The sequence below is a fragment of the Antechinus flavipes genome, chromosome 3 (genome assembly GCF_016432865.1).
Source record: "Antechinus flavipes isolate AdamAnt ecotype Samford, QLD, Australia chromosome 3, AdamAnt_v2, whole genome shotgun sequence".
NCBI lineage: Eukaryota > Metazoa > Chordata > Mammalia > Dasyuromorphia > Dasyuridae > Antechinus > Antechinus flavipes.
The window spans coordinates 90217620-90244865 of record NC_067400.1 but is presented as its reverse complement, the minus strand read 5'-3'; the positions used below and the strand labels follow the sequence as shown (position 1 = coordinate 90244865).

Here is a 27246-nt window from a genome sequence, read left to right as displayed (position 1 = left end):
ATTTACAGGAAAGCAGCCCCGAGGGGACGTCCCAACTCGGGCCAAATGCAAACACCCTTTCTGGTCGGGGAAAAGTCCTGGGAAACTCCCGACTCGAAACCCCAGGGACACGACTCACTCCCACGGCCTCGAGGGACAGAAGAGAGCTCTTTTCATACTTTCTGTACGGTAGACTTTTTTTTTTTTTTTTTTTAAGGAGGGAGACCAACTTCAGTAACTATCTTCCCGAAGAAGGCACCGCACGGGTCAGCTGAGAGGGGTGGGGATGAAAACACGCCCAGCGTCACTTGTGAAACACTTGGCCTGGGAGAAAGGGAGGAGAGAGAACTCCAAGCCCGGGTTAATAATCACCTCCCAAAGCCGTGGAAAACTACAGCTCAGAGGGCCGAAGGGAGGGGACGTTCCCGGCAAATGAAACTGACCAAGTGAAACTGACTAAACTACCCTCCCCCTAGTTTTGGTCCTGTGAAGCCCAAGGACGTAGCCCCCTATTCCCTACGCGCACCACTGGCTCCGAAAGCTACAGTGAATGCTGGATTTGTAAAACTAGAAAAAGAGCGAAGAAATGCTGGTTTGGGGGCCCTAAAGGATTAAAAAAAAATTCTGAGTAATTTAAAAAGAAAAAACTGAGATTCCCATACCGGGAGTCGAACCCGGGCCGCCTGGGTGAAAACCAGGAATCCTAACCGCTAGACCATATGGGAAGCTACACTCTGATATGCTTCCGAGACCCACCTGACAAGCGCAGGCGCCGCCGTTACCCTCAGCTGCCGCTACCTTCACTTCCGCGCTGCTGCCAACGCCGCCGCCGAGCTGCTGCAGCGTCTGCCCGAAGCCCAGGCCGCCGCCCACGCGCTCTGGAGCGTGAGGACTAGGCGCTCGAGACCACGTGGAGGCTAGGGGGAGGAGCAAAAGGAGAGGGGGCGGGACCAGTCTTCCCCTCCCTCCCCACCCCCCCCTCCGGGGGGGCGCCAGAACTGTGAAGAGGCGTCCCAGCCTCGCTTAGAATCCGACTGCTGGGCCGAAGTTTCTCCAGTCGTAGGGGAGCGGGCAAGGATCACCTGGCTGCCCACCTTATCGGGGGCGCCGCTCTTCCCCTTTCCCCCTTCTGCCCCCGCCTTCCCCTCGTCGGCCGCTCTGGTCTAAAGCTAGGGCGGCGATGTCTCTGAGAACCGCGGTATGCGTGAGGAGCTGGGGCAGCTCGCCAGCGGGGTGCCGGGCCCCCGATTCAGCCCCTCACCCCAGCTCCTGCCACAATGGAGCCGTAGCTTCGTTTGACCTCAGCCCCTACTTAATCTCCTTTGGGCACCTTTATAATCCGCACTCCACCCCCACCCCCACCTTGGAGTACCGCCCTTGCTCGCGGGGGGGAAAAAAGGAAGGGGGGAGGGGAATTGTTAAACGCGGCTTGAGTACTCTCGGCACCCGTAGTTAGGGACTATGGGATGCCGATCCCGAGTGTGGCGGCTAATCCGGGGCTGCCTTAGGCCTCGAGGCGGGCAGTACCCCGTGAGCCCTCCGCGCTAACCACCCCGAGCCTGAGGCCGGAGCCGCCGCCGCAGCAGCAGCCGCCATGTGAGTGTCGCAGGCTCTCTCCCCGCCCTGAGCCTCGACCCCCAACAGCGCCCTCAGGTTTCGGGGCAGTATGCATCCCCAACGCTGCCCGGGGGCTCGGGCCGGCGCCCGTGGGTGGGAGGGACCAAGGCACTCGGAAGGCCCCGTTTTCACCGTGGCTGGGCGTGCACGCGGATAAGCAGCTTTAGAGTCCTGGGCGCGGTTAAGGAGGGATTCTCCGACCCCGGTTTTCAAGCGTACCCCCCTTCGCGGCTCCATATTCAGTGGGCCTCTAGGAGGCCTTCCTAGCCCTTGTATCCCTTTAGGAACGTGCCCAGGCTTCCTGGATCCTTGGGTTTTAAAGAGTTTGTCTTTTGCCCGCAGCTTCTCTCCCACCCGAAAAAGCTGCTCGCCCCGATAAAGTGATGATCCTCCTACTTGGAAACTTTTCTGTGTTCCTTGCCTGCGTCGGGGGAAAAAAAAAAAGCAAAAATACACTATAACTAATTAAACCGTAAGGGTCATAAAATGCTCCAATCACAGTGCCTCATCTTCCCCTTTGAGGGAAGTAACTTTAGTTGAGCAATAATTAGTTTCCACAGACTTCCAGTCCAGTTACATCCAGGCAGATGTTGAAACAGCTGGATCCTTATCTTAGCAGTTGTCTTCTGTTCAGAAAGAAGTTCAATTCGTAGTTAGTTTTTCCACTCATGCCATTGGTATATGAAGGAACTTAGCAGTTCTAAGACAACTTAACCATAGTCCATCCATGTAGTCTATTCCCATAAAACTTTAACTGAATAGTACAAAATTAGTACAATTTATCACGTGAACATCAGTATAACAGTGCTAAATGATGTAGTTAATCAGGCTTCAATAAAAAATTTCAAACTTGAAATCCTAAACATGTGTAAAGTATACAGCTTTTCTGTATTAACATTGTTCTTACCTTTTATTTCCAATCTCCCCCTCTTTTCTTTTTCAGGGCAGACTATTGGAAATCACAACCAAAGAAATTCTGTGATTATTGCAAGTGCTGGATAGCGGACAATAGGCCTGTATGATGATCTAATACTATTAATTCCAAAATATGAAAACTTGAATATGTGTTTTTTAAATATGCTATTTTATGTCAGTTCTATGTAAAGAATTTACCTCCCCCCCTTTTCTTTAAAAAAACACAATCACTCAAGAAGTTAATTCATGAACTGAAGCCAGATCAGCAAATTAAGTACTTATTTATCAGGTACTTTGCCAGGTATGAATATGCAGTTTAGAAGACTAATAGGATAAATAGAATATGTTTACAAGCATGTATATAGTGCCTTAAAATCTGGAAAGTACAAATAGGTGTGGTACTTATGATAAGGACAAAAGAAAGAACTCAAAAAAATTCTCTAAAATAGTTTGAAGAGATAGTTTTTACATTCAGCTGTGAGGAAATCTTAGAAGACTGAATGGGGATGGAGCATTCCAACTTAGACTTGAATGAAAAGGCAACTAGTTTCAACAGATAGCATAGAATGAATTCATTCTGGGATTTAGGAATGGGTTGTACAAATGCAGTCAGGATAAAATGGGGAGTTGCCATTAGTACAAATCACCCAGAAAATAGAAAACATTTAGAGAAGTACTGAACAATAAAATTATCAAAGTATTAGAGGCAGATCATAGCAGGCCTTAAAATCCAACATTGTTTCTTAAGTGTTTTATTCATTCCTAGTACAAGAGTTTTTCCACTATATTTTTTTTTTTTTTAAGCAACGTTAAGCCTTGATTTTTTTGTTGTTGTTTTAAAATATATTTTATGTAGGTCAATGCTCATTTCATACTTTTAAAGTAGATTGTTGAGTAGGCAGTCTTTTCAGTTTTCATTAGATAGCCCCATTGCAGTAATATGTCAAGTTCGGTTCTCAAATATGTGAAATTAAATTTATAAGGATTTTATCATTTCAAGTAGTTCTTCCTTATGTTTCTTGCTGTATAGAAGAATTCATTTCTTTATCTCAGCACCAATAGTTCAAATTTGAAAACTATTGTAGTAACCTCCCTATGTTGGAATGTAGCAACTGTCCTAAAAAAATAGTAACAGTAATTGTTCTCAGTTAAGCTATTGTTTTTGAGCCAAGATCTCTAACACACAAAATATCACCTTTTCTTTTTTTTTTCCTGGAATCCTCATGTACATTTTCATATTCTTTTGGAAATAAATGTGACTTCAAAAAACTGATTTTTATGACTAGTAATTTGTAAATTTTGTTATAATTTCTGTCTTTGAAAAATATTGTATGGCTTAGATCTTTTTTTAATCCTCTTTTAAAAAAAAAAAGATAATATTACTCATTTTTTATCCATTTGATACTGAGACTCTTCACTACTTTATTAATGACCACAAGGGTGTTTGTTCCTCCTCCTTTTCCTGAACTCAGTTAATAATGCTTTCCAAAACATAGTAAAATTCATTTAATCAATCCTAGCTATGGTATATTTAAGTAAATTTTGTGCCACATATTGGAAACCATTATTTGCCTGCCCTTTTAATCAGTATCATAGGGTCTTTAAGATAAGATTTAAAAAGTGAAGTATTGATAAGCCAACCTTTTTTGACTTTTTTAGATTTTTGGTTTTTTGTTGGTGTGCTTAGGACAATTGTTTTAAAGTTTAGTTCACTGTTTATCACTTGCAGGTGAATTTGATATTTGAAATATTATAGTAGTAGTAAGGAGAGCTTTGTGATGGTTGAAAATTAATGAATACAGGGGCTGCTATGTGGGGCAGTGGATAAAGCACCACCTCTGAAGTCAAGAAGACCTGAGTTGGAATCTGGTCTCAGACACTTAATACGTCCTAGCTGGATGACCCTGGGCAAGTCACTTAAACCCAATTGTCTCAGCAAAAAAAAGAAAGAAAGAAAATGAGTACAAAAAATATTTTTTACCATTTTAAAAAAACATTGTATGATTATTTTTTTTCTAAGAACTTTTTAATGGTATCTAAGTTAACCTAAAAATGAACTGTATTAGCTCTATTCTAGAAAAGAGGTAAAAATTATTCTTCTCCTAAACTTATCTTAAATTTTCTTAACCTTTTATCCTCATAAAACTTCAGTTCAACACCATCCTTCCCTAACTGTCCCATTTTGTTTTAATTAAAGCATCCTTATAAATATATGCTAACAATTTTCCAGTCCACAAAATTTATTGATGATATTTCCTTGTAGGAGGTAACCTAAATAGCAATATAAGTTTTTATTATCTTACCCAGAACAAATTATCACTTAGCTTGGATCAGGTGACTGCAAAATGATAGTAATATAATAAAATAGGCAGATACTGCACATAGTAAATAAGTGCTTTCCAAAGTAGCCACCCAAAGTATAATTTACTTCTTTAACCTTTAATCGGGGGTACAATTTTTCTTTTACTTTTATTATAGTTTCTGTTTGCTTTAAAATACTAATATTTGTAGACTTAACAGTCAATCAAGAACATAATTTAAAAAAAAAAAAAAGAAAATGCATTTTATAATTTTCTTTTTCTCCCACTGAAGAAGAAACTCAAAATCTAGTTTACTCCTTATTTCTTCCCCAAAGGATTCCTCATCAAGGTGAAGTGAGGGGGGAAAACCTCAGAAACTTGTTCCTTTTGATTTATTTTATAGTATTTGGGCAGATTCTTTATTTGAACAAGAATTTTCTCACTTAGCCTCTCTTTTATTTTATAAAAGTTTATTTTAAAATTTTAATGAGTAAATATCTTTTTCTTGAGCAAAAATATCACAAGTCTAATACATTTATAAGAATTCAACTTTTTTTTTCTCATGGTTTTTCCCTTTTGTTCTGACTTTTCTTTCCTAACAAGATTTATAAGGAAATATGTAATAAAAATGAATATACATGTATAACACCCCCCCCCCAAAAAAAAAATAATGGCTTACTTATACAGGATAAACTAAAACATTACTCATTGGCATTATTTTGTAAAAAGGATCGATTTATATTAAAGTTTTGTTTTAGCTTTTTTATCTTATTTCAAAAATTTTTTAAATTTCAAGAGTTAGCTTCTCTTCCTTCCTGGATCTTAGTGATTCATAGTAAGAATTATCACTTATTACTTGTTTCTTTATTTTTCCTTTTTTTCACATTTTTCAAGAGTGTTGAATTTCATGAACGAGGAAAGAACCACAAGGAAAATGTGGCCAAAAGAATCAGTGAGGTAATTTAGATTTTTCTGTAAATTTCTCAGATTAATCTTGGTCCTTTTACTTTGTTCTAACATTTTGTATTTTCTGTAGATTAAACAGAAAAGTCTGGAAAAGGCAAAAGAAGAAGAAAAAGCATCAAAGGAGTTTGCAGCAATGGAGGCAGCTGCTCTTAAAGCATACCAAGAGGATTTGAAAAGGCTTGGAATCAATTCAGGTAGAAAAGCTGCCAAAATGCTTTAAATGTAACATCAGAGAGAATATTGTGTAAACTCTTATTGTTTCCATGGGTGAGGTTCCCTGATGAAGCTCATACACTAAAGAGACACCCTTAATGTTTTTATTGGCAGCCTTTCTCTTAAGTGAGAACATAGAACTTTGTACCCTTTCATTTTACCTCTTCATCTTTTAAACTTCAATTCAATCTGAGCCTAAATACTTTCTCAATCTAAACAACTTATTTATAAGCCATTTATATTGTTTATTTGGCTGTGTTATTGAAATAAAGAATATTTATTTCTTTAGTAATGTATCACATTACTAAATGTGAACAGCTTTCAATTTCTAATTATTATTCTGCAAAAATAATAATCAAATTATGTAGTGTATTATGTTTTTTTTATGGTAGAGATTGTTGGATTTATCTTTATTCCCACCACCTCCTAAGTACCTATCATATGCTGCATTGCATATAATGGGTATTTAGCTAATATTTATTAATGAGTAAGTGCTGATAGTATGGTTTAAAGAAAGAACACTGGAGTTGAGTTTGAAGTTGGAGAATGTCCTTTTCACTGAATAAGACCCTTAGGGCAAAACTTTGTCTTCTCTCATTTTATATGTCAGTTTCTTCATCTATAAAATGAGGAGATTGGCCTGCATTGAGTGCAGATCAATAATTTCTTGGGTACTGGACTGTGTGTTAAGGATATGGAATAAAAATAAAATGGCCTGCCCTCAAGGACCTTACATTCTACTAGAAAATCTCTAAGGGCTCTTCCAGCTATCAATCCCTTGAACTTGTGAATGTTGACATGTTTATGTGGGGAAAAGTTGTAGTAAAGCACTAGATGGGGATTTATTCAGAGATAGAGATAAACTCTGTTCTAGGACAGATAATTATTCATGTAGTATAGGACTACCTTCTTGTTTCTTTTAATCATTTTTAGAGATTTCAGTACTTACTAGATTATATCTTAATTATTTGTATTTGACTCAGGCTTCAATAATCATATTGTCTACATTAATTTGCCTTTTAAATCTAGTGAAAACTGCTTTTAGGGTGATATTCCCTAAGATAGGGTTCTAGTCATTGTTTTAAGAATACTCCACTGAATCTAGGATATACCGCAACATATTTAACATATATAGTACTGCTTGCCATCTAGGGGAGGGGGTGATGAGGGAGGGGAAAAATCGGAACAGAAGCAAGTGCAAGGGATAATGTAAAAAAATTACCCTGGCAGGGGTTCTTTCAATAAAAAGTTATTATAAAATAAATAAATGAATGAATGAATGAATAAAATAAAAAAGAATGCTCCACTGAACATCAGCCCTTAAATTAGGAGGACCTGAATTCAAATGTGATCTCAGACACTTAACACTTCTAATAGTGTGACCCTGGGTGAGTCATTTAACCCCAATTGCCTCAGCCAAAAAAAAAAAAAAAAAGGAAGAAGAAGAAGAAGAAGAATGTTCCACTGACTAAGTTATCCTTCTACTTTCAATATAGATGTCACAGAGTCTAGCACACCGCAGGTAACCAGCACTGCCCCATCTGTCTCACTGTCAGATCAAAAGAAGGCAAAGAAAAAGAGGAAAAAAGATATTTCCAATATAGATTCAGTAGGAGCTTCCAAATGGGTAGAAGGCATATCATCAGAAGGTTACCAGTATTATTATAATACCATCACAGGAGGTAAGTACTTTAGGTAAAAATATAGTATAATGCCATAATTATTTTTTGAGGTTTTATTTATTTTTATAGGTTTTTCTTTTCCTAATAAAGTCCTATTATGTTGCTTCATCATGACATAGATATCTTGGGGTTTTCAAAGTCTGTGCCAGTGGCACACAAATTCTAACAAGTCCTGCCTACCTGGAAAAGTTTCTGATATGAGTCTGTTTTTTTGGATTGTGTGTCTGATTTAAGGACTACCTAGTTTAAAAACTTATTACCAGGATGGTCACTAAGCAGTGAATTTTCTGGGTTTCAGCACCTCAAAAGAACTATGGATAAAAAAGTAAAAGGCATTGAAAAGAGACTTAAATTGGAATACCCCATCTGACAATTTCTATTCTTATGACCATAAACAGGTCATTCAGGCTCATCAAGCTTTAGTTTTTGTTTTCTTTTTCATCTGTTTAGCATTCGTTGATGCTCTCTATAGTACCTCCTTAGTGGTGCTATTGTTCCAGTGAGAGAATATATATATAATATAATCTCTAAATCTTAAGATGCTATAGAAGTGTCACATTTTTATATATCATCTGTGTTGGCAAAGAAATGGCTCCTTGTATCACTGAGCTGTCAATGAAATTATAGATATTATTTTATGTAACTCCCCAGTTTTAAGTTAAATACCATAATCCCATCTAGACTCTGAGTGAAGTTGCCATTGCACTATAATAGTGAGATAGGATTACTCTGCGGTCATCACTTGTGGGAGTGGGTCTGTATTCCATCATGAGAATTCAACAGTGACAGCTCTAACTTCTTGCATAGCTGTCTTAAACTCATAATTTACCTTTGGCTTTATAGTTTTTTTGGTAGTTATACAAGAGGTGGATGCTGAACCTTGGCTTGTTCTTTATGTTCCAGAGAAATCTTGTTTTATTTTTATACTTCATTCTGTAGTAGTAGTCCCATCTTCATCACAGCAAATACTTTGCTTCAAAATTGATGAAATTTTAATTCCATGAAGACTTGATTTTTTTTATGACTAACTCCTATAATCATAATTGTTGCAGTAATTCCTTCATTTAAAAAAATTTTTCAACTTTCCTGATTCTGTGAAATTTGTTTCTATCTCTGTATATCTATAGCATATTATGTGCTTTTATTGGCCTGAATGTAGTATATACAATCTTTTTTTTCCCTCCAAAAAAATTTACTTGAATAAAACCCGAGGGCCACTTATAATTGCTGTTATTTTTCAACTGAAAAACGTATATTTATTAATAGGTGCATTTATAATAGAATATTTTTGTGGGGCTGTAATTAGGAGGAATCTATAGTTGTATAGATAAGTTTAATAATTGTAAAAGTATTTGTTAGTCTTCCTACTCCATTAAATTATAAAGTCCCTTAAAGAAAGAGACTTTTGTAATTACACAGAATAGTGTGAACACATTGGATAGTTCTGATGTATTGATGATCTTCATGGACTAATGCAACAAATCAAATCATCTGGACATGTTTTTAGGAAGCAGAAAAACTAACTTGAATATAATTTGACTTTTAGAATCTCAATGGGAGAAACCTGAAGGATTCCAAGGAAAGTTTAGTAAGGTAATTGAACTATTTCTATTCAGTAAAATTCTTAATCTATTGTTGGGGAAAGAGTACTTCTAAACATTGTTTTATACCATCAAACACCAATATGCAGTTTTTGTCCTCTTTGTTTCAAAACAATTCCAAGAGTCATTTATAGAACAGTTCCAAGAATTCTTTAGGTCAAGGGTCAGTAACCTGTGGAATAGAGATAGCTCTTCAATCACTCATAGGCCATTTTGGGCCCAGATATCCACTTTATCTTCTGTTTGACAAGAACTGCTATCTAATTCAAAAATTAGTGGCTGATGTGAATGGTCTCCAAGAAATTTGTTATATCAGTTCCCTCTCTTTTCCCAAACTCCTTTTTTTTTTCAGTGTTTCAAGTTCCCAATCCAGCCACCAGTTCTTGATACTTGAATGCAAGAAAATATATATCTAGACAGTCTTTTAAAAAACACTCACACACAAAACTCTACTGATCTTTAAACATTATATATATGTATTTATCAGGATAGTTTTTTTGTCATTATCATTGTTGTTAAATATGATCATTTTTAACATTTTATGTACTTCTTTTTGTTAGAAAGCAGCAATGCCTCTTTGGGTAGAAGGTTTAAGTGAAGATGGTTATACCTATTATTATAATACAGAAACAGGTGGTAAGTAACATAATTTAACTTTTCTCTAGATGGAAAGGATTTATTTGCATGGTATGAATTCCTAATATATAATCTAAAATTGAAGTTATTTGTTTCTTCTGTTGTAAATGTAGCTATTAATAAATATATATGTTATGGGGCAGCTAGGTGGTGTAGTGGATAAGCACCAGCACTGAAGTCAAGAGTACCTGAGTTCAAATTTGACCTCAGACATTTACCACATCCTAGCTGTGTGACCATGAGCAAGTTACTTAACCCCAGTTGCCTCAGCCAAAAAAAAATGTGTGTGTTCAAATACACATATGAACAAATAAAAATAACAGTATCTTAAATATGTTATTAATTTAATCTCCCCCCCGAACTCTTTTTTTTGTCTCTTCTGTGTTTTCACCCCAGATTTTGTTGATATTCATAGCATTGTAGAGAATACAAGTATTATCTTTTCACTTCCACATAATATGAAGAATAAGAAAATATTAAAAATTTATATTTTTAATGGCATAACATTCCATTGTGATCATATACTATAGTTTATTCAGCCATTCCTAAATTCAACATGTTACATCCATCTTTTTTGGCATAACAAATAGTATTAAGAAAATGTATGTGTAGTACTTTTATAAGCAAAGCATATCCTTAGCTTATAGTAGTTGAACTAAGTCTAGCTTACTAGATGAAAGAATGAATAAAAAAGTTGTTATTATATAATTCCATATTGTTTTCCTAAAGATTGTGTCATTTTATAATTAATGTACCTTTTTTTTCATAGCCCTTCTGGCATTGAATTTTAGAATTTTTAATTTAACTAATACTTTTACCAATGTAATAATTGTAATTGAGCATCTCAGAATTGTTTTAATTTATATTTCTGATAATTAGATTTTGAATATTTTTAATCGTGGTTATTTTTAATTTGTGATTCTTCTGAAAATTGCCTATTAATATTCGTTAGCCATATATTGTGAGTGAATAGTCCCATAAAAGTTATGTAAATTACTTTTAGATCATGGATATTAAACTTTTTATCAGAAATATTATAGCAATTCTTATATATTGTGTAGTTGTGCTCCACATCATTTAATTTTTACCTGCTAATAGACTCAAAAAAGTAATAGAAATGGAAATTATTTAAACTTTTGTCTTTACTGCTTTTATATCAAAATCATTATAAAAATAGGATGTTAGAGCTGGAAGATCAGTCTAGTTTAGCCTCTTTATTTTACAATAGAATCCTATAAGTTAAATTATTATAATTCTCTAGATTACGTTTTATAACTTATAGAAAGATTTTTCAGGTGAAAATTATAATCCATGAATCCTTTGTATAAATACAGACAGTATAGTCTTTGCATACCTATTAACACTGAGTTTTGGGTTGTATTTCCTTCTTTCTATCAGTAGAGATCTCCTAGTGAAGAAACCCCCCTCCCCCCATGTAAACAAGAATCTACTGTGCAGATATAGTTTTGGAGTCTTGAACTAGCTCTCCACCATGTTTTACCGCCTCTAACATTAGGAGTCAGTACAAAAACAGGGTGAAATCATTTTGTTTGTTTACAGTGTATAATTCTTTTTTGGAACTCCTCAGTTACCAGTTAAAACCTTTTTTGTAAACTAGAAAATCAGTGGTTTACTTCCCAAAAACCGCCCCCAGCAACCTGAATTTCCTAAAATTGATTTAGTAATTATATTTCTACAATAGTGCTTTCTATTCTTCTGAATTAGTGTTGATGGAATTATTCTAATAATGTTACCAAAAGAGTGTGACTTAATTTTTTAAATTATTGTTTTAACAAGTTCCTGTGAGTCCTTTTTTTTGGAGGGGGGAGTTGTTATTTTGTAGAATTCTATACAATATGTTAATTGAGATTGTAGTTCACCAAAATTCTCAGAGAGGTTTTACATGAATTCTTTCTATAGCTATTTCCCCAATTCTTTTGTGTAGATTTTTAAAGCCAAATGTAGAATATTCCATTTAGTCCATTTTTCTAGTTTACTGAATCCCTTTGGAATCCTGATTCTGACATCCATTGGTTTCCCTTCTCACTTATTGTCAGCTACAAATCAAAAACTGGTATTATGTATGTTTATATAAGTCACTGGTTGTATTAGTAATCCTGAGAGCCAGAAATAAAAAAGGAGGCCAGTTTTGGCTGTTATAGAATAGGTGAATAAGGAAGGTGTAGAACTAAAAAGATGGGGATAGCCGTCTTGTATTCCAAACAAAAGAATGGTCCTACAAGTAAAAAAGTCCCTAGAGCTTGTGCAGAGAAATGATAGGGTCAAGCTTGTTTGGGAGTTAACTTTGGCAGCTGAGTGGATGAGAGACTTGAGGTAGAGAGTCTAGTTAGAACTAGCTATTGAGCGCTGCTATATGACCCAGTATATGGAAGACTAGGCCTGAAGTTCAGAAGACACCCTGCTGAGTTCGGGTCCAATCTCGGACACTTAATGGCTATGTGACCTTGGGCAAGTCACTTACCCCTCTTTGCCTCAGTTTCCTTATCTGTCAGATGAGCTGGAAAAGGAATAACTGCCATGAAGAATCAGACAAAAAAATGAACAAGAAAATTAAAATATTCCAGATGAGAGGTGAAGAGGACCTGTGTTGGCTACTGTGAGAGTATATAGGGGACTTAATGCAATTTACCTCTATAAAGAGGTAAAATTGACAAGATTTTACAACCAATTAGATTTGTCTAAAAATCTTTCTAACTTCTAAGTATACTGAGACTACTCTGTTTATCTAATCTACCTAGTTTAGATAAATCTGGGTTTATACGTGTTGTGATTTATGCTGAACAAATTTCTGCCAATTTATTATGATCATCTCTTAATAAATGTTTAATAAGCCACAAAATCACTTAATTTGGAAGTTGTAAGAGATCTTAGTAGCTATCTAGTGTAGCCCAAAGCAATCTCCATTTAAAGATTTCTAAGGAAGAGCTCTACAACCTATTCAGGCCACCCATCCATTTTTATAAGGGCTAAAATTTTTTTACAAGTTTTTCCTGGCATCAAGTTTAAAATGGCTTCTTTGCAATTTCCTTCTCTTGTTCCTTTTTTTGTTTCCTAAGGCCAAACAGAACAAGTTCTTAATTCTTCTTCCACATGACAGCCCTTAGGATTCTTGAAACAGCTATCCAAGTGCCTCCTTTCCCATCCCCCTTCAGTTAAATGTGTCCAATTCCTTTAATAATTATTCGCTCAATATTTTGTCTATAGTTTGCAGGACTGACCTTGGTTCTCCTTTTGAAAATCAGTACTCCACCAATTAATTTGGCATCACTTCTGGCTCTAAGTCCATTAACTCCTTTTTAGTTCTGTAGTTTCTAAAAGATTGTGACAATGGTTCAACAATCATAACAGCAAATTTTGCTAGTATTTTGGGATGCCCATCAAATTTAAGTTATTTGAAGTCCTTGAATTCCACTTAGGAGATCATTTATCTCCTCACTTTTTTGAATTGACATTCAATTCTTTCTTAATTCATTATTAAATTGTCTATAATTTTAGGATTATTCTCTTTAATATAGAAGATCAAAGTAAAAGAGGAGTTAAATAATTCATCTTTTGCCATTGACCTTCTTACCAAATGGCAGGTCTAGGAGTTCTTTGATCTTCTTGTCCTCAGCATAATTTTTAAAAACTTTCAGTTAGGGCAGCTAGGTGGTGCAGTAATAGAGCACCAACCCTGAAGTCAGGAAGACCTGAGTCCAGATCCGAACTCAAGACACTTGACCCAGGCAAGTCACTTAATCCCAGTTGCTTCAGGAAAAAAAACAAACAAAAACAACTTTTTTTGTAGTCATTAGTGCCTTTTTTTGGTTGTTACTGTTGTTAAACCAGCCTCAGCTTGTTCTGGAAGGATTTAGCTTTTCTGGTAGGGATGTTTTTCAAACATGATTTAAAAAAAAAATCTGATCTTAAACACAAAGTTTTGTAATGGTAAATGTTGAAAACTATCTTTGCATGTATTTGGGAAAATAAAATACTACTTAAAAGAAATCTGATCTCATTGGAGAATTCTTGTTGCTGTTCATTTTCAGTTATATCTGACTCTTTGACTCCATTTGAGGTTTCTTTGGGAAAGATATTGAAGTGTTTGCCATTTCCATCTCCAGCTCATTTTATAAATGAGGAACTGAGGTAAAACAGGATTAAATGGCTTGTCCAGGGTTAAATGGCTTTCATGTTAAGTGTCTCAGGCCACATTTAAACTCAGGAAGATGAATCTTCCCAACTCCAGACCTTATATTCTATTTCACCTCCTAGCTGTTCCAGAACTTCTAATGTGCAACTAGATTTAATTTTGGGGGGTTTTGTTTCTCTCCTTTTTTTTTTTTTTTTTTTTTTTTTTTTTTTATTACAATTGTTTGTCAGTTTGAGTCAAAATTTGAGTCTCATGTACCCATTGAAATGACTTGATTTTGAGAAAAGTGAGCTACATTGTATCTAAAGTTTATAAATAGTGTTTGATATGAGATTATTGTCATCAGTTTATAATCATTTTCCATCATCTTAATTGGCATTTTAAGTCTCAACAAAAAGTTCTTGTTAACTCAGTTTATGATATAGAAGAGCAAAAATTAAACATAAAATTTTTTCTAGCATTATCCACATAGGAATAGAATATGTACCATACAGATAAATCAGAATTGATAAGAGAAAAAAATGCCAATTACAAATGTGTGCTTATGGTATCATCCTTTATTACATATATATGCTAAATATCAGAAGGACCACTAGGTGTCAGTGTATAATAACTAACTGAAATTAGTGCTGTTCTAAAAAATGGCAAAAATTAAACTAGACACATTTTTTTTTAATGTGAAAGATAAAGGACTAAGTATTTTTTTTTTATTCTCCCAATTTTCTTATGTAATCCAGTGTGTTTCACAACAGTTGCAAATCCCATGTCAGCTAGAATTCAGGTTCTAATTCAACTGCTCAGCAAATAGAGCTACTATATCTCTTAAATGAAATTTTTTGCTAAGCTCATTTGATAAGTTTTTTTTTTTTGTATCAAATATAAATTTCAAATTTTGGTTCTCTATTTGAATCTTTCAGAAAATATAATACACTCCTTATTTTATAAAATTATTTAAAACTTAATCTCAAATACAATGTAAAAATGCTGTTTTGTTTTTCTAAAATAGCTTTTTATTTTACAAAATAAATGCAAAGAAGGTTTTCTACATTCATCTTTATGAAACCTTGTGTTCCAAATTTTTTTCCTTGCTTCTTTACCTACCCTCTGCCCTAGACATCAAGTAATCCAATATGTGTTATACATGTGCAGTTCTTCTGAACATATTTCCACATTTATTATGCTATTCCCCCCAAAAAAAAATCAGATCAAAAGAGGAACAAAAATGAAAAAAAAAAAAAAAAACAAGCAAATAAGATGACAGGAAAAAATAATGATGAATGTTGGAAGGGATGCGGGAAAACTGGGACACTGATTCATTGTTGGTGGAGTTGTGAATGAATCCAATCATTCTGGAGAGCAATCTGCTATTATGCCCAAAAAGTTATCAAACTGTGCATATCTTTTGATCCAGCAGTGCTACTACTGGGCTTATATCCCAAAGAGATACTAAAGAAGGGAGAGGGACCTGTATGTGCCAAAATGTTTGTGGCAGCCCTGTATGTAGTGGCTAGAAACTGGAAATTGAATGGATGCCCATTAATTGGAGAATGGTTGCATAAATTGTGGTATATGAATGTTATGGAATATTATTGTTCTGTAAGAAATGACCAGCAGGATGAATACAGAGAAGTTTGGAGAGATTTACATGAACTGATGCTGAGTGAAATGAGCAGAACCAGGAGATCATTATACACTTCAACAACAGTACTGTATGAGGATGTATTCTGATGGAAATGGATATCTTCAACAAAGAGAACATCTAATTCAGTTCCAGTTGATCAATGATGGACAGAAGCAGCTACACCCAGAGAAGGAACACTGGAAAATGAGTGTGAACTGTTTGCATTTTTGTTTTTCTTTCCAGGTTATTTTTACCTTCTGAATCCAATTCTTCCTGTGCAACAAGAGAACTGTTCAGTTCTGCACATGTATATTGTATCTAGGATATACTATAACATATTTAACATGTATAAGACTCTTGTCATCTAGAGAAGGGGTGGAGTGAGGAAAGGGAAAAATTGGAACAGAAGTGAGTGCAAGGAATAATGTTGTAAAAAATTACCCATGCATATGTACTGTCAATAAAAAGTTATAATTATTAAAAAAAAAAAAAAAGCAAATGACAAAGGTGAAAATAATATTTTGTGATCCACATTTAGTCTTTGTAGTTCTCTCTTTGATGCAGATGACTCTATTACAAGTATATTGATATTGTCTTGAATCATCTCATTGAAAAAAGTCAAGTCCATCTCAGTTGATCGTCATAATTTTGTTACTGTGCACAATGTTCTCTTGGTTCTACTCATTTCACTTAGCCTCAGTTTATGTAAGTCTCTCCTGGTCTTTCAGAAATCATCCTGCTAATTGTTTCTTACAGAACAATAATATTCCATGACATTCTTATACTATAACTTGTTCAGTCATTCCGCAGCTAATGGACATTCACTCGGTTTTCAGTTCCTTGCTACTACAAAAAGCTGCTACTTTTTTTTCACAAGTGGGTTCCCTTTCCCTTTTTTATGATCTCATTGGATCCCAGTAAGGACTCAGTATTGAGACTGCTGACTCAAAAGCTATGTGCAGTTTTATGATCTTTTGGGTATAGTTTCAGATTGCTCTCCAGAAGGGTTTGGATCAGTTCACAACTCCACCAACAAAATATTAGTGTCCCAGCTTTGCTACATCCCTTTTAACATGTATCATTATCTTACTTTGTATATTCAAAAGAGGAATATTCAGCTCAAATTTCATAATTCCCCCCCCTTTTTTTTTTTACAATGTTATTGAATTAGTAGATAAGGAGAATGTATTAAACAAAATGCCTGGATTTCAGTAATTTCCCAAAATCTTTTTCTGGATTCCATTGATTCAATGGAAATGTGATCTCAATGGTGTATATTGCAGCCCAATTAAGTGAAGAAAAAAAAAAGGCCTACTGTGCATTTCAGTTTACTTCAAATTCAGTATAAGTTAAAAAAGACAATAATAAAGCATGGAAACAAACAACATCAACCACAAAAATATGATTTGGGCTACACTAGTAGTGTCCAGAAGAAGGGAGATAATTGTCTTACTGTAATTTGATATTGTCCAAGTCTTTCCATTTCCTGGCCTCACATTTTAGGAAGTACATAAACAGGTTGATCACTTCTAAAGAACAGCTGGGGATGTAAAATGAATTTTGGACTGTGCCATAGAAGGATAAATTGTTCTAGTTAAAATTATTTTACATAGAAAAGAGAAGATTTACACTATTGATTAGAGAAATGCAAATTAAGACAACTCTGAGATACCACTACCCACCTCTCAGATTGGCTATGGTGACATGAAAAGATAGTGACATAAGTTGGAGGGGATATGGGAAAACTGGGACACTGACACATTGTTGGTGGAACTGAACAGATCCAGCCATCTGGACAGCGGTTTGGAACTATGCTCAAAAAGTTATCAAACTGTGCATACCCTTTGACCCAGCAGTATTTCTACTGGGATTATATCCCAAAGAGATCTTAAAGGAGGGAAAGGGACCCACATGTGCAAAAATGTTTGTGACAGCTCTTTTTTGTAGTGGCAAGAAACTGGAAACTGAATGGATGCCCATCTAATTGGAGAATGGCTAAATAAATTATTGTATATGAATATTATGGAATATTATTGTTCTGTAAGAAATGACCAACAGAATGATTTCAGAGAGATCTGGAGAGACTTACATGAGCTGATGCTAAGTGAAATGAGCAGAACCAGGAGAGCATTTTATTTATTTTTTTTTTTTAATTTTATTTTATTTAATAATAACTTTGTATTGACAGAATCCATGCCAGGATAATTTTTACACGACATTATCCCTTGCAATCACTTATGTTTCGTTTTTTCCCCTCCCTCCCTCCTCCCCCCCCCCCCAAGATGGCAAGCAGTCCTATATATGTTAAATATGTTGCAGTATATCCTAGATACAATACATATTTGCAGAACCGAACAGTTCTCCCGCTGCACAGGGAGAATTGGATTCAGAAGGTAAAAATAACTCGGGAAGAAAATCAAAAATGCAAATAGTTCACATTCATTTCCCACTATTCCTTCTTTGGGTGTAGCTGTTTCTGTCTATCATTTCTCCAATGAAACTCAGTTAAGTCTCTTTGTCAGAGAAATCCACTTCCATCAGAATACATCCTCATACAATATCGTTGTCGAAGTGTATAATGATCTCCTGGTTCTGCTCATCTCACTTAGCATCAGTCCATGTAGGTCTCTCCAAGCCTCTCTGTATTCATCCTGCTGGTCATTCCTTACAGAACAATAATATTCCATAACATTCATATACCACAATTTATCCAGCCATTCTCCAATTGATGGGCATCCATTCATTTTCCAGTTTCTAGCCACTACAAACAGGGCTGCTACAAACATTTTGGCACATACAGGTTGCCTTCCCTTTTTTAGTATCTCTTTGGGGTATAAGCCCAATAGAAACACTGCTGGATCAAAGGGTATGCACAGTTTGATAACTTTTTGGGCATAATTCCAGATTGCTCCAGGAGAGCATTTTAAACGGCAACAAGATTATATGATGACCAATTCTGATGGATGTGGCTCTCTTCAACAATGAGATGATTCAGGCCATTTCCAATCATCTTGTGATGAAGAGACCATCTACAACCAAAGAGAGGGTTGGTTGTAGGAACATTCTCACTTTCTGTTGTTGTTTGTTTGTATTTTGTTTTCTTTCTCATTTTTTTCCCCTTCTTGATCTGATTTTTCTTGTGCACAAGATAACTGTATGAATATGTATACATATACTGGATTTAACATATTTTAACATATTTAATATGTATTGAACTACCTGCTATCTAGGGGAAGAGGTGGCAGGGGGCGGGGAGGGAGGAGATACTTTCGAACAGAAAGTTTGGCAAGGGTCAGTGTTGGAAAAATTACCCATGCATATGTTTTGTAAATAAAAATCTTTAATTTAAAAGAGAAGATTTAGAAGGAATATCCAATATGTATAGTTAGATGAAAGAAATATTGTTCAATTATCCCCAGATGGCATAACTAGAAGTATTGCGTAGAAGTTGCATAGAGATAAAGGCTATAGCAAAGTAAAAAACAAACCAAAAAAACTTCATAATAAAGCATGTCTAAAATGGGATGAACAGCTTTGGGAGTTGATAGATTTCCCCATAACCAGAGGTCTTCTAAGCAGAGGTTGAATGATCGCCTGCTGGGAGATTTGTAGAAGGGCTTATCGTTGTTTACTAAGTAGATTAGATTAAATCAGCAGTTATCAAACATTTTGGTTCTAGGGACCCACTTATACTTCAAATTATTGATTGTTTATACTTACATGTATCAATATTTACAATATTAGAAATGAAAACATCTTAGTGTTATTGTGACAATAGTTTTTTTGATGTCCTGAAAGGAGCTTGGAGATCCTTTAAGGGTCCCAACCATACTTTGAGAACCACTGATATATATCATTGCAGGGGATTCCCACACTGAAGAAATCAGGCCCTTCGAGCAATAGATTATAAATTCCTTGAAGGTAGGGACTATTGTTTTCCATATTTGTCTTTCTCAGAATAAGTGTTTAATAAGTGTATATATTGAATTAAATAGATTTTAAGTCCTGGTTTTTATAGGATCTTGAATTACTCCATTTCTAGGCTCCCTGATTTCCAGTTTCTAAAAGGTATAAATGCAAGACCCCCAAATAGGGAGTAGTAGAGCCTGCAAATTGGCTAATATTAATTAATACTATATCTTAGAAGGTAGTTGCTTATTTGCTAGCTGTAGAAATAATATCTCACAATAAGGAGGGAAACATTAATTTTCATATTGTTGCCAATCATATTGCATAAATATAAATCATTAAAATAACATTTATGATAATAACTTTGTCAAATATAATTCTGGGAATTACTTATGAAGAGAATTAGTAATTCCAATAATATTGTTATTGGTATGAACCAACCCAAAAGCCTAACTATGGGTAAATCTCTCAATAATGTGCTATATCAGAGTAAACACAACACAGTTTTGCAATTAAGAACGAAATATAAGAAATATAAAGAAATATGGAAAGACTTAATAGTGAAATAATTTGAAATTAAGAGAACAAACCTGAATGTCAGAGATGTTAATTATAAGTAAGAAATAAGAAGAAAACAATGAATAGACAAAGACAATGGAAAGGAAGATGAAAGGAAGGAGTTATCTTATGTTTTTAGAGAGAGCTTTAAATTTAAATAGTTAAAAATTTTCATAGTAAGGTAATTTTTTTAAATACTGTATTAAAATGCATTGGAACAGAATCCAAATGGGAGAAGCCTGAGGATTGTGTTCCACAAGTTGGAGATTCCCTTTCTAGTAATAGTACTGAAGCACTTGATGCCCCAGCCGAATCAAAGCCATCTGATTCAGATAGTGATTCCAGTGAAATACAAGAAGCAGAAGAGGAAGAGAAAGAAAAATCAGAGATCTCTACAGAAGTACAAAAGCCAAAAATAAAGTTTAGGGTAAGTCTCTGTCCTCAGTTTTCTCAAATATATTGAAAAATTTTATAAAGGCTCACAGTTAGTTCCACTTAATAGTAAAAAAGAAAGTCAAAGTGTAATAAGAGCAAATTTATATAAACTTGCATAAATCTATTTTAAGTCATTGATAGATTTCCTGTTAGATGCTCTTTATTAGAAGAAAGGAATAGAAATATTTTTTACAGAGTAATTTATATATCTCCTTTTCTAATGCAAAGCTTCTTCCATCTACTTATCCACAGAAGTAAGTACTCCCTTTACCAGTGCAGGGGACAGCCCTTCTCTTGCGTAATTCTTATCCATGACCTTCCAGAAATCCCTTGTGAGATTATTTTTTTGCCTTCTCAAAATTCCAAACTGGAGACTTTTTTCTAGGTCTTTTGATAGTTGACATCTTAGTGCAACACTTAAGGTTGCCTGCTTCTTATTTCTTGTTTATAACTACAAATGGCCTATCTCCTTTTCTGATTACTCTTGTGTATGATTTTTTTTATATCGATGAAATGTTGAATTACTGAGTAGATTTGACAACAAAAGTGATGGATCTTCTGCTTATTCAAATTTATTGTATTTGGCATTTTTACTAAGAGGGTCCATAAGGTTTTAAGTATGGGGTTTCCTCCGTGTATTTTTCCATGTTCCAGATATTCCAAAATTTCACTACAGCAGCTATGAGCCCTGACTGTTGCTGCCTGGGTGTGGGGAAGAGGCATATTCAAGAAGTTCTGGTCCTGAAATGAAGACAGTGTGCAACCAGATGTTCTGGATCAAGGACTTAGATTTGGAGTTCAACCAGATAGGACTTGCAGTTCCCTTGGAAATAAGCCAGCTGGTGAAGCAATTTAGAATAGAAAGAGAATTGGATTTATAAGAACATAGTTTGTTTAACTGTGGCTATTCACTTATTATGAGGCAATTCACTTGGGCTCTTTATACCCCAGTGTTTCATCTACAGAGTGAAGATAATAATACTTGCATATTACAGTATTACAGGGTTGTCATGAGGAAAACTGTTCCTGTGAACCTTAAAGCAACATTTCAGTTACAGCTTGTGGTTAAAGCTGGGTACCTACAAATTGATTTATCTACATTGAAATTAGAGATAAATAAATGGATCTTGTCTGATAAAACAGATCTTGTCATTCAGATAACTGAAGAGTGCTTGATTTAGTTCAGACGTGACAAACCACATGTGTGACCTACAACACACTCAAATACAGTCCAGACCAGATTAAAACATAACAGTTATTTAGCAAAATACAACAAAACCAAAATAATATTAATTAATGTGATTTTCTAAATATATATGCAGCCCACAAGAATTTTTCTGTATGTTTCCCATTTCTATTTGAGTTTGACACCACTGATTTAGATGATTTATTTAACAGTCGACATGTGGAAAAGAACAAAGGAAGGAGCCAAGCCATGGTCCCTTGACTCCTTGACTCTGGCAATAATTATATGGATCAGCAACGAATTCACAAAATCTTCTATTTCAGGGTACATTAAAATAATGGTATCAGGTTCAAATGAAAATGTAAGAGCCACTAAACCATGAATAAGAATCCCTTTAAGTTTGTAGGCCACATGGACCACAGGCCTTAAGGGATTAGGAGTGGTTTTTAACCACAGTAACTAATAGAATTTCTTGAAGTTCCCAGCTACTTATATGGAAAAATGAGTTTCCCATTCTATATCTCCCAGATCCCTTGGAAAGAAGATATACAATGAATCCTCAGGTTTGAACAAGATGTACAATGAACCCTCAGATGCCTCTTGAAAGATATTCTTTATGCTCCCCTGTGCCCAGCTTGAAAGTAGAAACTCATGATTTTCTAAATTGGAAAATTTCCTGTGGCTTAGATTTAGTATGCAGAATATACATTCTTTAATATATAGCATTGTTGAATCTAATAGGTAACTTCTTTTAAATTGTATGGCCAAAAGAAATTAAAGTCTAGATGTTACTGTACCTGTTACAATACTACATTATTTCTCTGGAGTCCAGAGTATAACTGAGATTTTCCTAATGCAAAAGAACCAAAGTCCTCGCAGTTCCTTTAGTATTCATGATAAGATTCAGACATCCATAAATCATAACATGGCATTGACAAATTTCTAATTCTGAAAGTTCAGGAGTTTATATGCTTCTTCCACAAAATTTTAGGATTTCATTTTTCTTATTTAAGTGAACAGTATTTCCAAATACTAGCCTTAAACTTAGAAATTCTACCTAAAAATTTAAAGTATGCTGACTAATATTATAGGGAACACTGACTTGTCCCTAATACTCAGAGAATTTTAGTGCTTGAACACTCATTTTACATATGAGAAACTATGGGATAGAGAATTGAAGTAATCTTCCCCCAGGGGCACACAGTAAGTCACAGAATTTTAGAGTTGAAGGGACATGACGGTCATTCAATCCCACCCATGCCTATAAAAAGAATTTCCACTGTATTATACCCAAGTGATTATCTAACCCTTGCTTGAAGCAATCACATACCTGAATAAAACTGTTATGACCTTTTTAAAGATTGTGTGATATAGTTATCAATCATCTTTTCTCTCATTCAGAAAAAAACTAAAAATGATCATGTTGAAGAAACTGAAACTGAATTAAAGAAGGAAAAAAGTGATGGTGATCAGAAACAAGACTCATCACGTTCATTAGAAAAATCCAAATCTCCTAAAAGGCCAAACCCTTATGGGGAATGGAAAGAAATTAAACAAGAGGAAAATCCCTAGTAAGTAACAGATACTTATTTATACACAATATGAGAAGAAGTTAGCATCCTAGGGACTCTCATTATATCCATTGCACTGTTAACATATCTTAACCCCTGTCTGTGATATGGACTAATTTATATACATGTTCTGCAAATGGTGAAAAATGAAGGACAGAAGAAAACTTCATTTGTCCTTGTTTCTTGAGGAGTAAAAATACAGCTTTATGTTTGCAATTGTATAGTCTTATTTAAGCAAGAATATGGTAGCATAGTTATTTGGTTTCTGTTCCTGAGTTACTTAAATGTCTTCAGTTTTTGCCCTCTGTTTCTGTTTCTGTTATTCTTTCTTAAGTTACTATTAACTCCATTCTCCTGGTTTTCCACCTATCTTTTTGGCCATTTCTTGTCTTTCTCTTATCACCCCTAAATCTAGTTTTGGCCACTTTCCTAAGACCTAAATCCTCATTTCTGTCTCTCTCTGGATCTCCCTACTTAAATAATATCCCACTTACACCTTCCGATTCCAAATCTGACCTCATTTTATTTTTATGAGGTCATTTTATGACCTCATCTGTCTCTTATTTGTTTATTTCTGTTAATTACATTTCCAGTTATCTACTGGAAGCATTATATCATCCTCCATTCCTTCCTTTGTGTCTACACTCCTTTCTAGATTGTTACCACCAAGCCTATCAATTCTTTCTTGTCACTAGACTGGATTATGAAAATAGCCTCTCAGTCTCTCCAGTTTCCATTTTCTCATTCACACCCAAGTTTATCTTAAATAGAGCTGCCAAATTAATCTTCCTAAATCATATTTCTTATAATGTTATTTCACTAATCAAAAACTTTATATTCACTTTTATTGAAATGTATTCATTTGACAAAATCTCTAGCTTGGTATTCAAACTCTTATCCAACCTGACACCAGTACATTTCTCTCAGCCTTTTTCTCACATTATTTTTAACTAAATAACTAAATCAGACTCCCTTCTCAACTCCCTACACCATCCACTGTCACTTCATTTCCTCCCCCCTTAAATAAGCTTTTAAAAAAATCCTATCATCTCAAGTGCCATCAATTTCATGGCATCATTGATCTGCTCAGCAAGAAATGATACCTTTTATCTGAACTCATAGAATATTTTCTATGTTTATTCACTTTATCATATTCCGATCTTTGTAATTCTTTTGTGGAATATTTTATTACCTTAATCATATTGTAAACATATTAAGAACAAGGATCATATTTACCTTTGTATATACCTCATGGCTAGCATAATGGCATTATACATAGTTATTAATAAATTTGGTTCTGACAAATTATCATAGACATGACACTAAACACCTTCTGGAGACAGAGGTATTCAGTATTGTATGTATCAAAATGCAGAGTGGTATAGTGGAAAATAATCCTGGATTTGACACCTATGTCCTACTTTCAACATTTATTAGCTACATGACCATGGTTTTAAACTCTCTGAGCTTTAGTTTTCTCATCTATAAAACAGAGATAAGACATGATAATTCTGCTTCCATATGCTTTTAATTTCTAATAGTTTCTATGTTTTGAGAGATTTTTCATTACTCATGATTTGGAAATTAGAAATATAAATTATTTCAAAATATTGTTCTTAAACTTTTATGGTTAGTTTTTTTATCTGGGTTATTATAGGCAGTAATTTTGTCTTTGAGCTTTCATTTTCAGAACAATTTGCTAAATTCACAAGAATGTTTTGTGAATTTTTTAAATTTGTAGTTTGAGATTCATTGCCTGTTTACATAATATGTTGAACATCTTCTTTTATAAAACAGAATCTTTTTTTTTTTTTTTTTTTTTTTTTTTTTGGTACTTAGTAAGTAGACTTCTTAAAGATAACTTTTTAGTAATTGCTAGTACCTGTGACTGGGCTTCTTATCATAAACTCATCCATCTCCGTAAATAAATGGTGATTACTCAGTCATTGTTTTTATTTTGATTAACATTTTCTTGGTTGTTGCCTATGGGGAGGGCCTTTTGATTCCATTTTTGGTTCTTTTTCGTGGACTTCCTTCAGAGATAAACTAACATAGGTTACACTTGGTAATTGCAGTGGCATGTACCTTAATCTGTTTATCATGAGTTTTGAGAATATCTGTTAGTTCTCTTTTTCCTTTTTTATGGGAAGGCGTTATTCTTTCTATAACTGCCTTGGGGTGATAATCCCTGGGTTTTTTGCTTGGATCCTTTAAAAAATCTATTATTCATTTTCCTTTTGTAACAAAAAATCTGTTCCATAGTTAATCTATGTTAGGATTAGCATTGCTATTATTACTATTTGAGAAATGATCACTTCTCCATATCTTATAATTTAATTTAAATTAACTGGTAATAAACATTCTTAACAAGCTGTCTGTTATAGTAGACATAAGTGTTTTGGGGGCTTGATTTGAAGGCATACATTATTTGAAAAAGTTTTCACCTTACTTTATGTGTTATATAATAATTTTTGTTTTACTTTCTAATCCAGTGAGAAGATAGATTTAGAACTTCCAACTACAGAAGATGAATATTTAGGACCTCCAGTTGCTAATATGAGTGGGGACCCAAAAGTAACATTTAAAGAAAAAACAGTCACTTCTCTTGGAGATGTGGCAGAAGGAGTAGCCCCAGTCTTCAAAAAGAGAAGATTTGATAATGGAAAATCTAGAAATTTAAGGCAAAGAGGAGGTGATCAGTAATTTAAATTTAATAACAAAAAGTAGCCTCTGACCTCTTTTGGACCTATTTGAACAAAAAATGTCTCCAACTTTGTAAGCTATTTTTTGTTTGTTTTTAATGGTTAAGATACTAAGAATGTAGACTTATTCCAAGTTGTACTAGATGTGAATTGTAATAAATCTATTTTTATTTTTATGTGAATATTATTTTTGTTCTTAAAATGGGAGTCATTTATGTTGCATTGTATTCACTATCTTACATTTCTTAATTATGTCATTATAATTCAAGATGCTATGTATCTGCTATTTATAATATGTGAAAAGAAAATTGGCTCTTCCATTCTCATACATGAGTATACTCTATTATTTTGTCTGAAAATACTACTTTCTTGCACAATGATAACTGACTGCTTAATAAGAAATAGTAACAGTTCTATAGTGTAAGAGCTTCAGGTCCCAGAGGAAATTATTCTGAATATGCTGTCAACAGGCTAATATAGAATAAATTAACATTACTGGACATAACTGAATATAAGGACCAAGATCTAAATTTAATGTGACTCCCAGCTACATCAGGAGTGTTAACTTAATGTGAATTAAATGTCAAAAGATGAAATGCAAAATCCTTCATATGGTTATGTCTTTCATAATCATTCCTTTCTTGGTGTCTAATGATGTTTTAATGAATATTCTGGATACCAATCTTGTGTGAACCAGAATATGGTAAAAATGGAAGACTCTAGAAAGGGTACTTCTTATGGGTTTAAACCCTGTACAGGATATCCCAAAGATCTTATTGCAGTTTTAAGTTTGAGTGACTTGATGTTAATAGCTATTGCTTAAAAGATATTAAATAAAGCTGTAAACTACATTAAGATTTTGGGGACAAATCTCTATTTTTTCATATAGTGATTTTAAATAAGACACTTTTAGAAGGTAACTTTCAGGGAAAAATATTCAGTATTGGCTTAGGCAAATGGGAAACATTTTATTCTGGTTAATTTTTGTAACTGGTGGAATTTTCCCATTTAATGCTTTGTGGAGTAGGTTCTTTTCACTCCCTAAACCCTTTCCAAGATACATTTTCAATGAATTCTACAGTATTTAATTTCCTAAAATGAATTTTTTTCTTTCAGATTGGCAGTATATTTGTGAATTAAACACTAGCTTGTTTTTAAAACTTGTTAAAAGCACGAATAAAGTACTGATTTTGTCATTTTAA

General features: G+C 34.5%; 1 protein-coding gene and 1 non-coding gene across 2 annotated transcripts; one reads left to right on the top strand and one right to left on the bottom strand.

Annotated features, from left to right (window-relative positions):
* Window positions 1-632: 632 nt before the first annotated feature.
* TRNAE-UUC (transfer RNA glutamic acid (anticodon UUC)) lies at window positions 633-704 on the bottom strand. Its single transcript has one exon. It is a non-coding gene; the product is annotated as a tRNA-Glu (tRNA).
* A 734-nt stretch (window positions 705-1438) lies between these two features.
* Window positions 1439-27246, top strand: WBP4 (WW domain binding protein 4). The gene is made up of 10 exons (XM_051983880.1): window positions 1439-1575; window positions 2540-2612; window positions 5706-5768; window positions 5848-5971; window positions 7487-7672; window positions 9219-9265; window positions 9834-9909; window positions 20372-20577; window positions 23173-23342; window positions 25835-27246. Coding segments are annotated over exons 1-10 (1158 nt in total). The 5' UTR covers window positions 1439-1573; the 3' UTR covers window positions 26046-27246.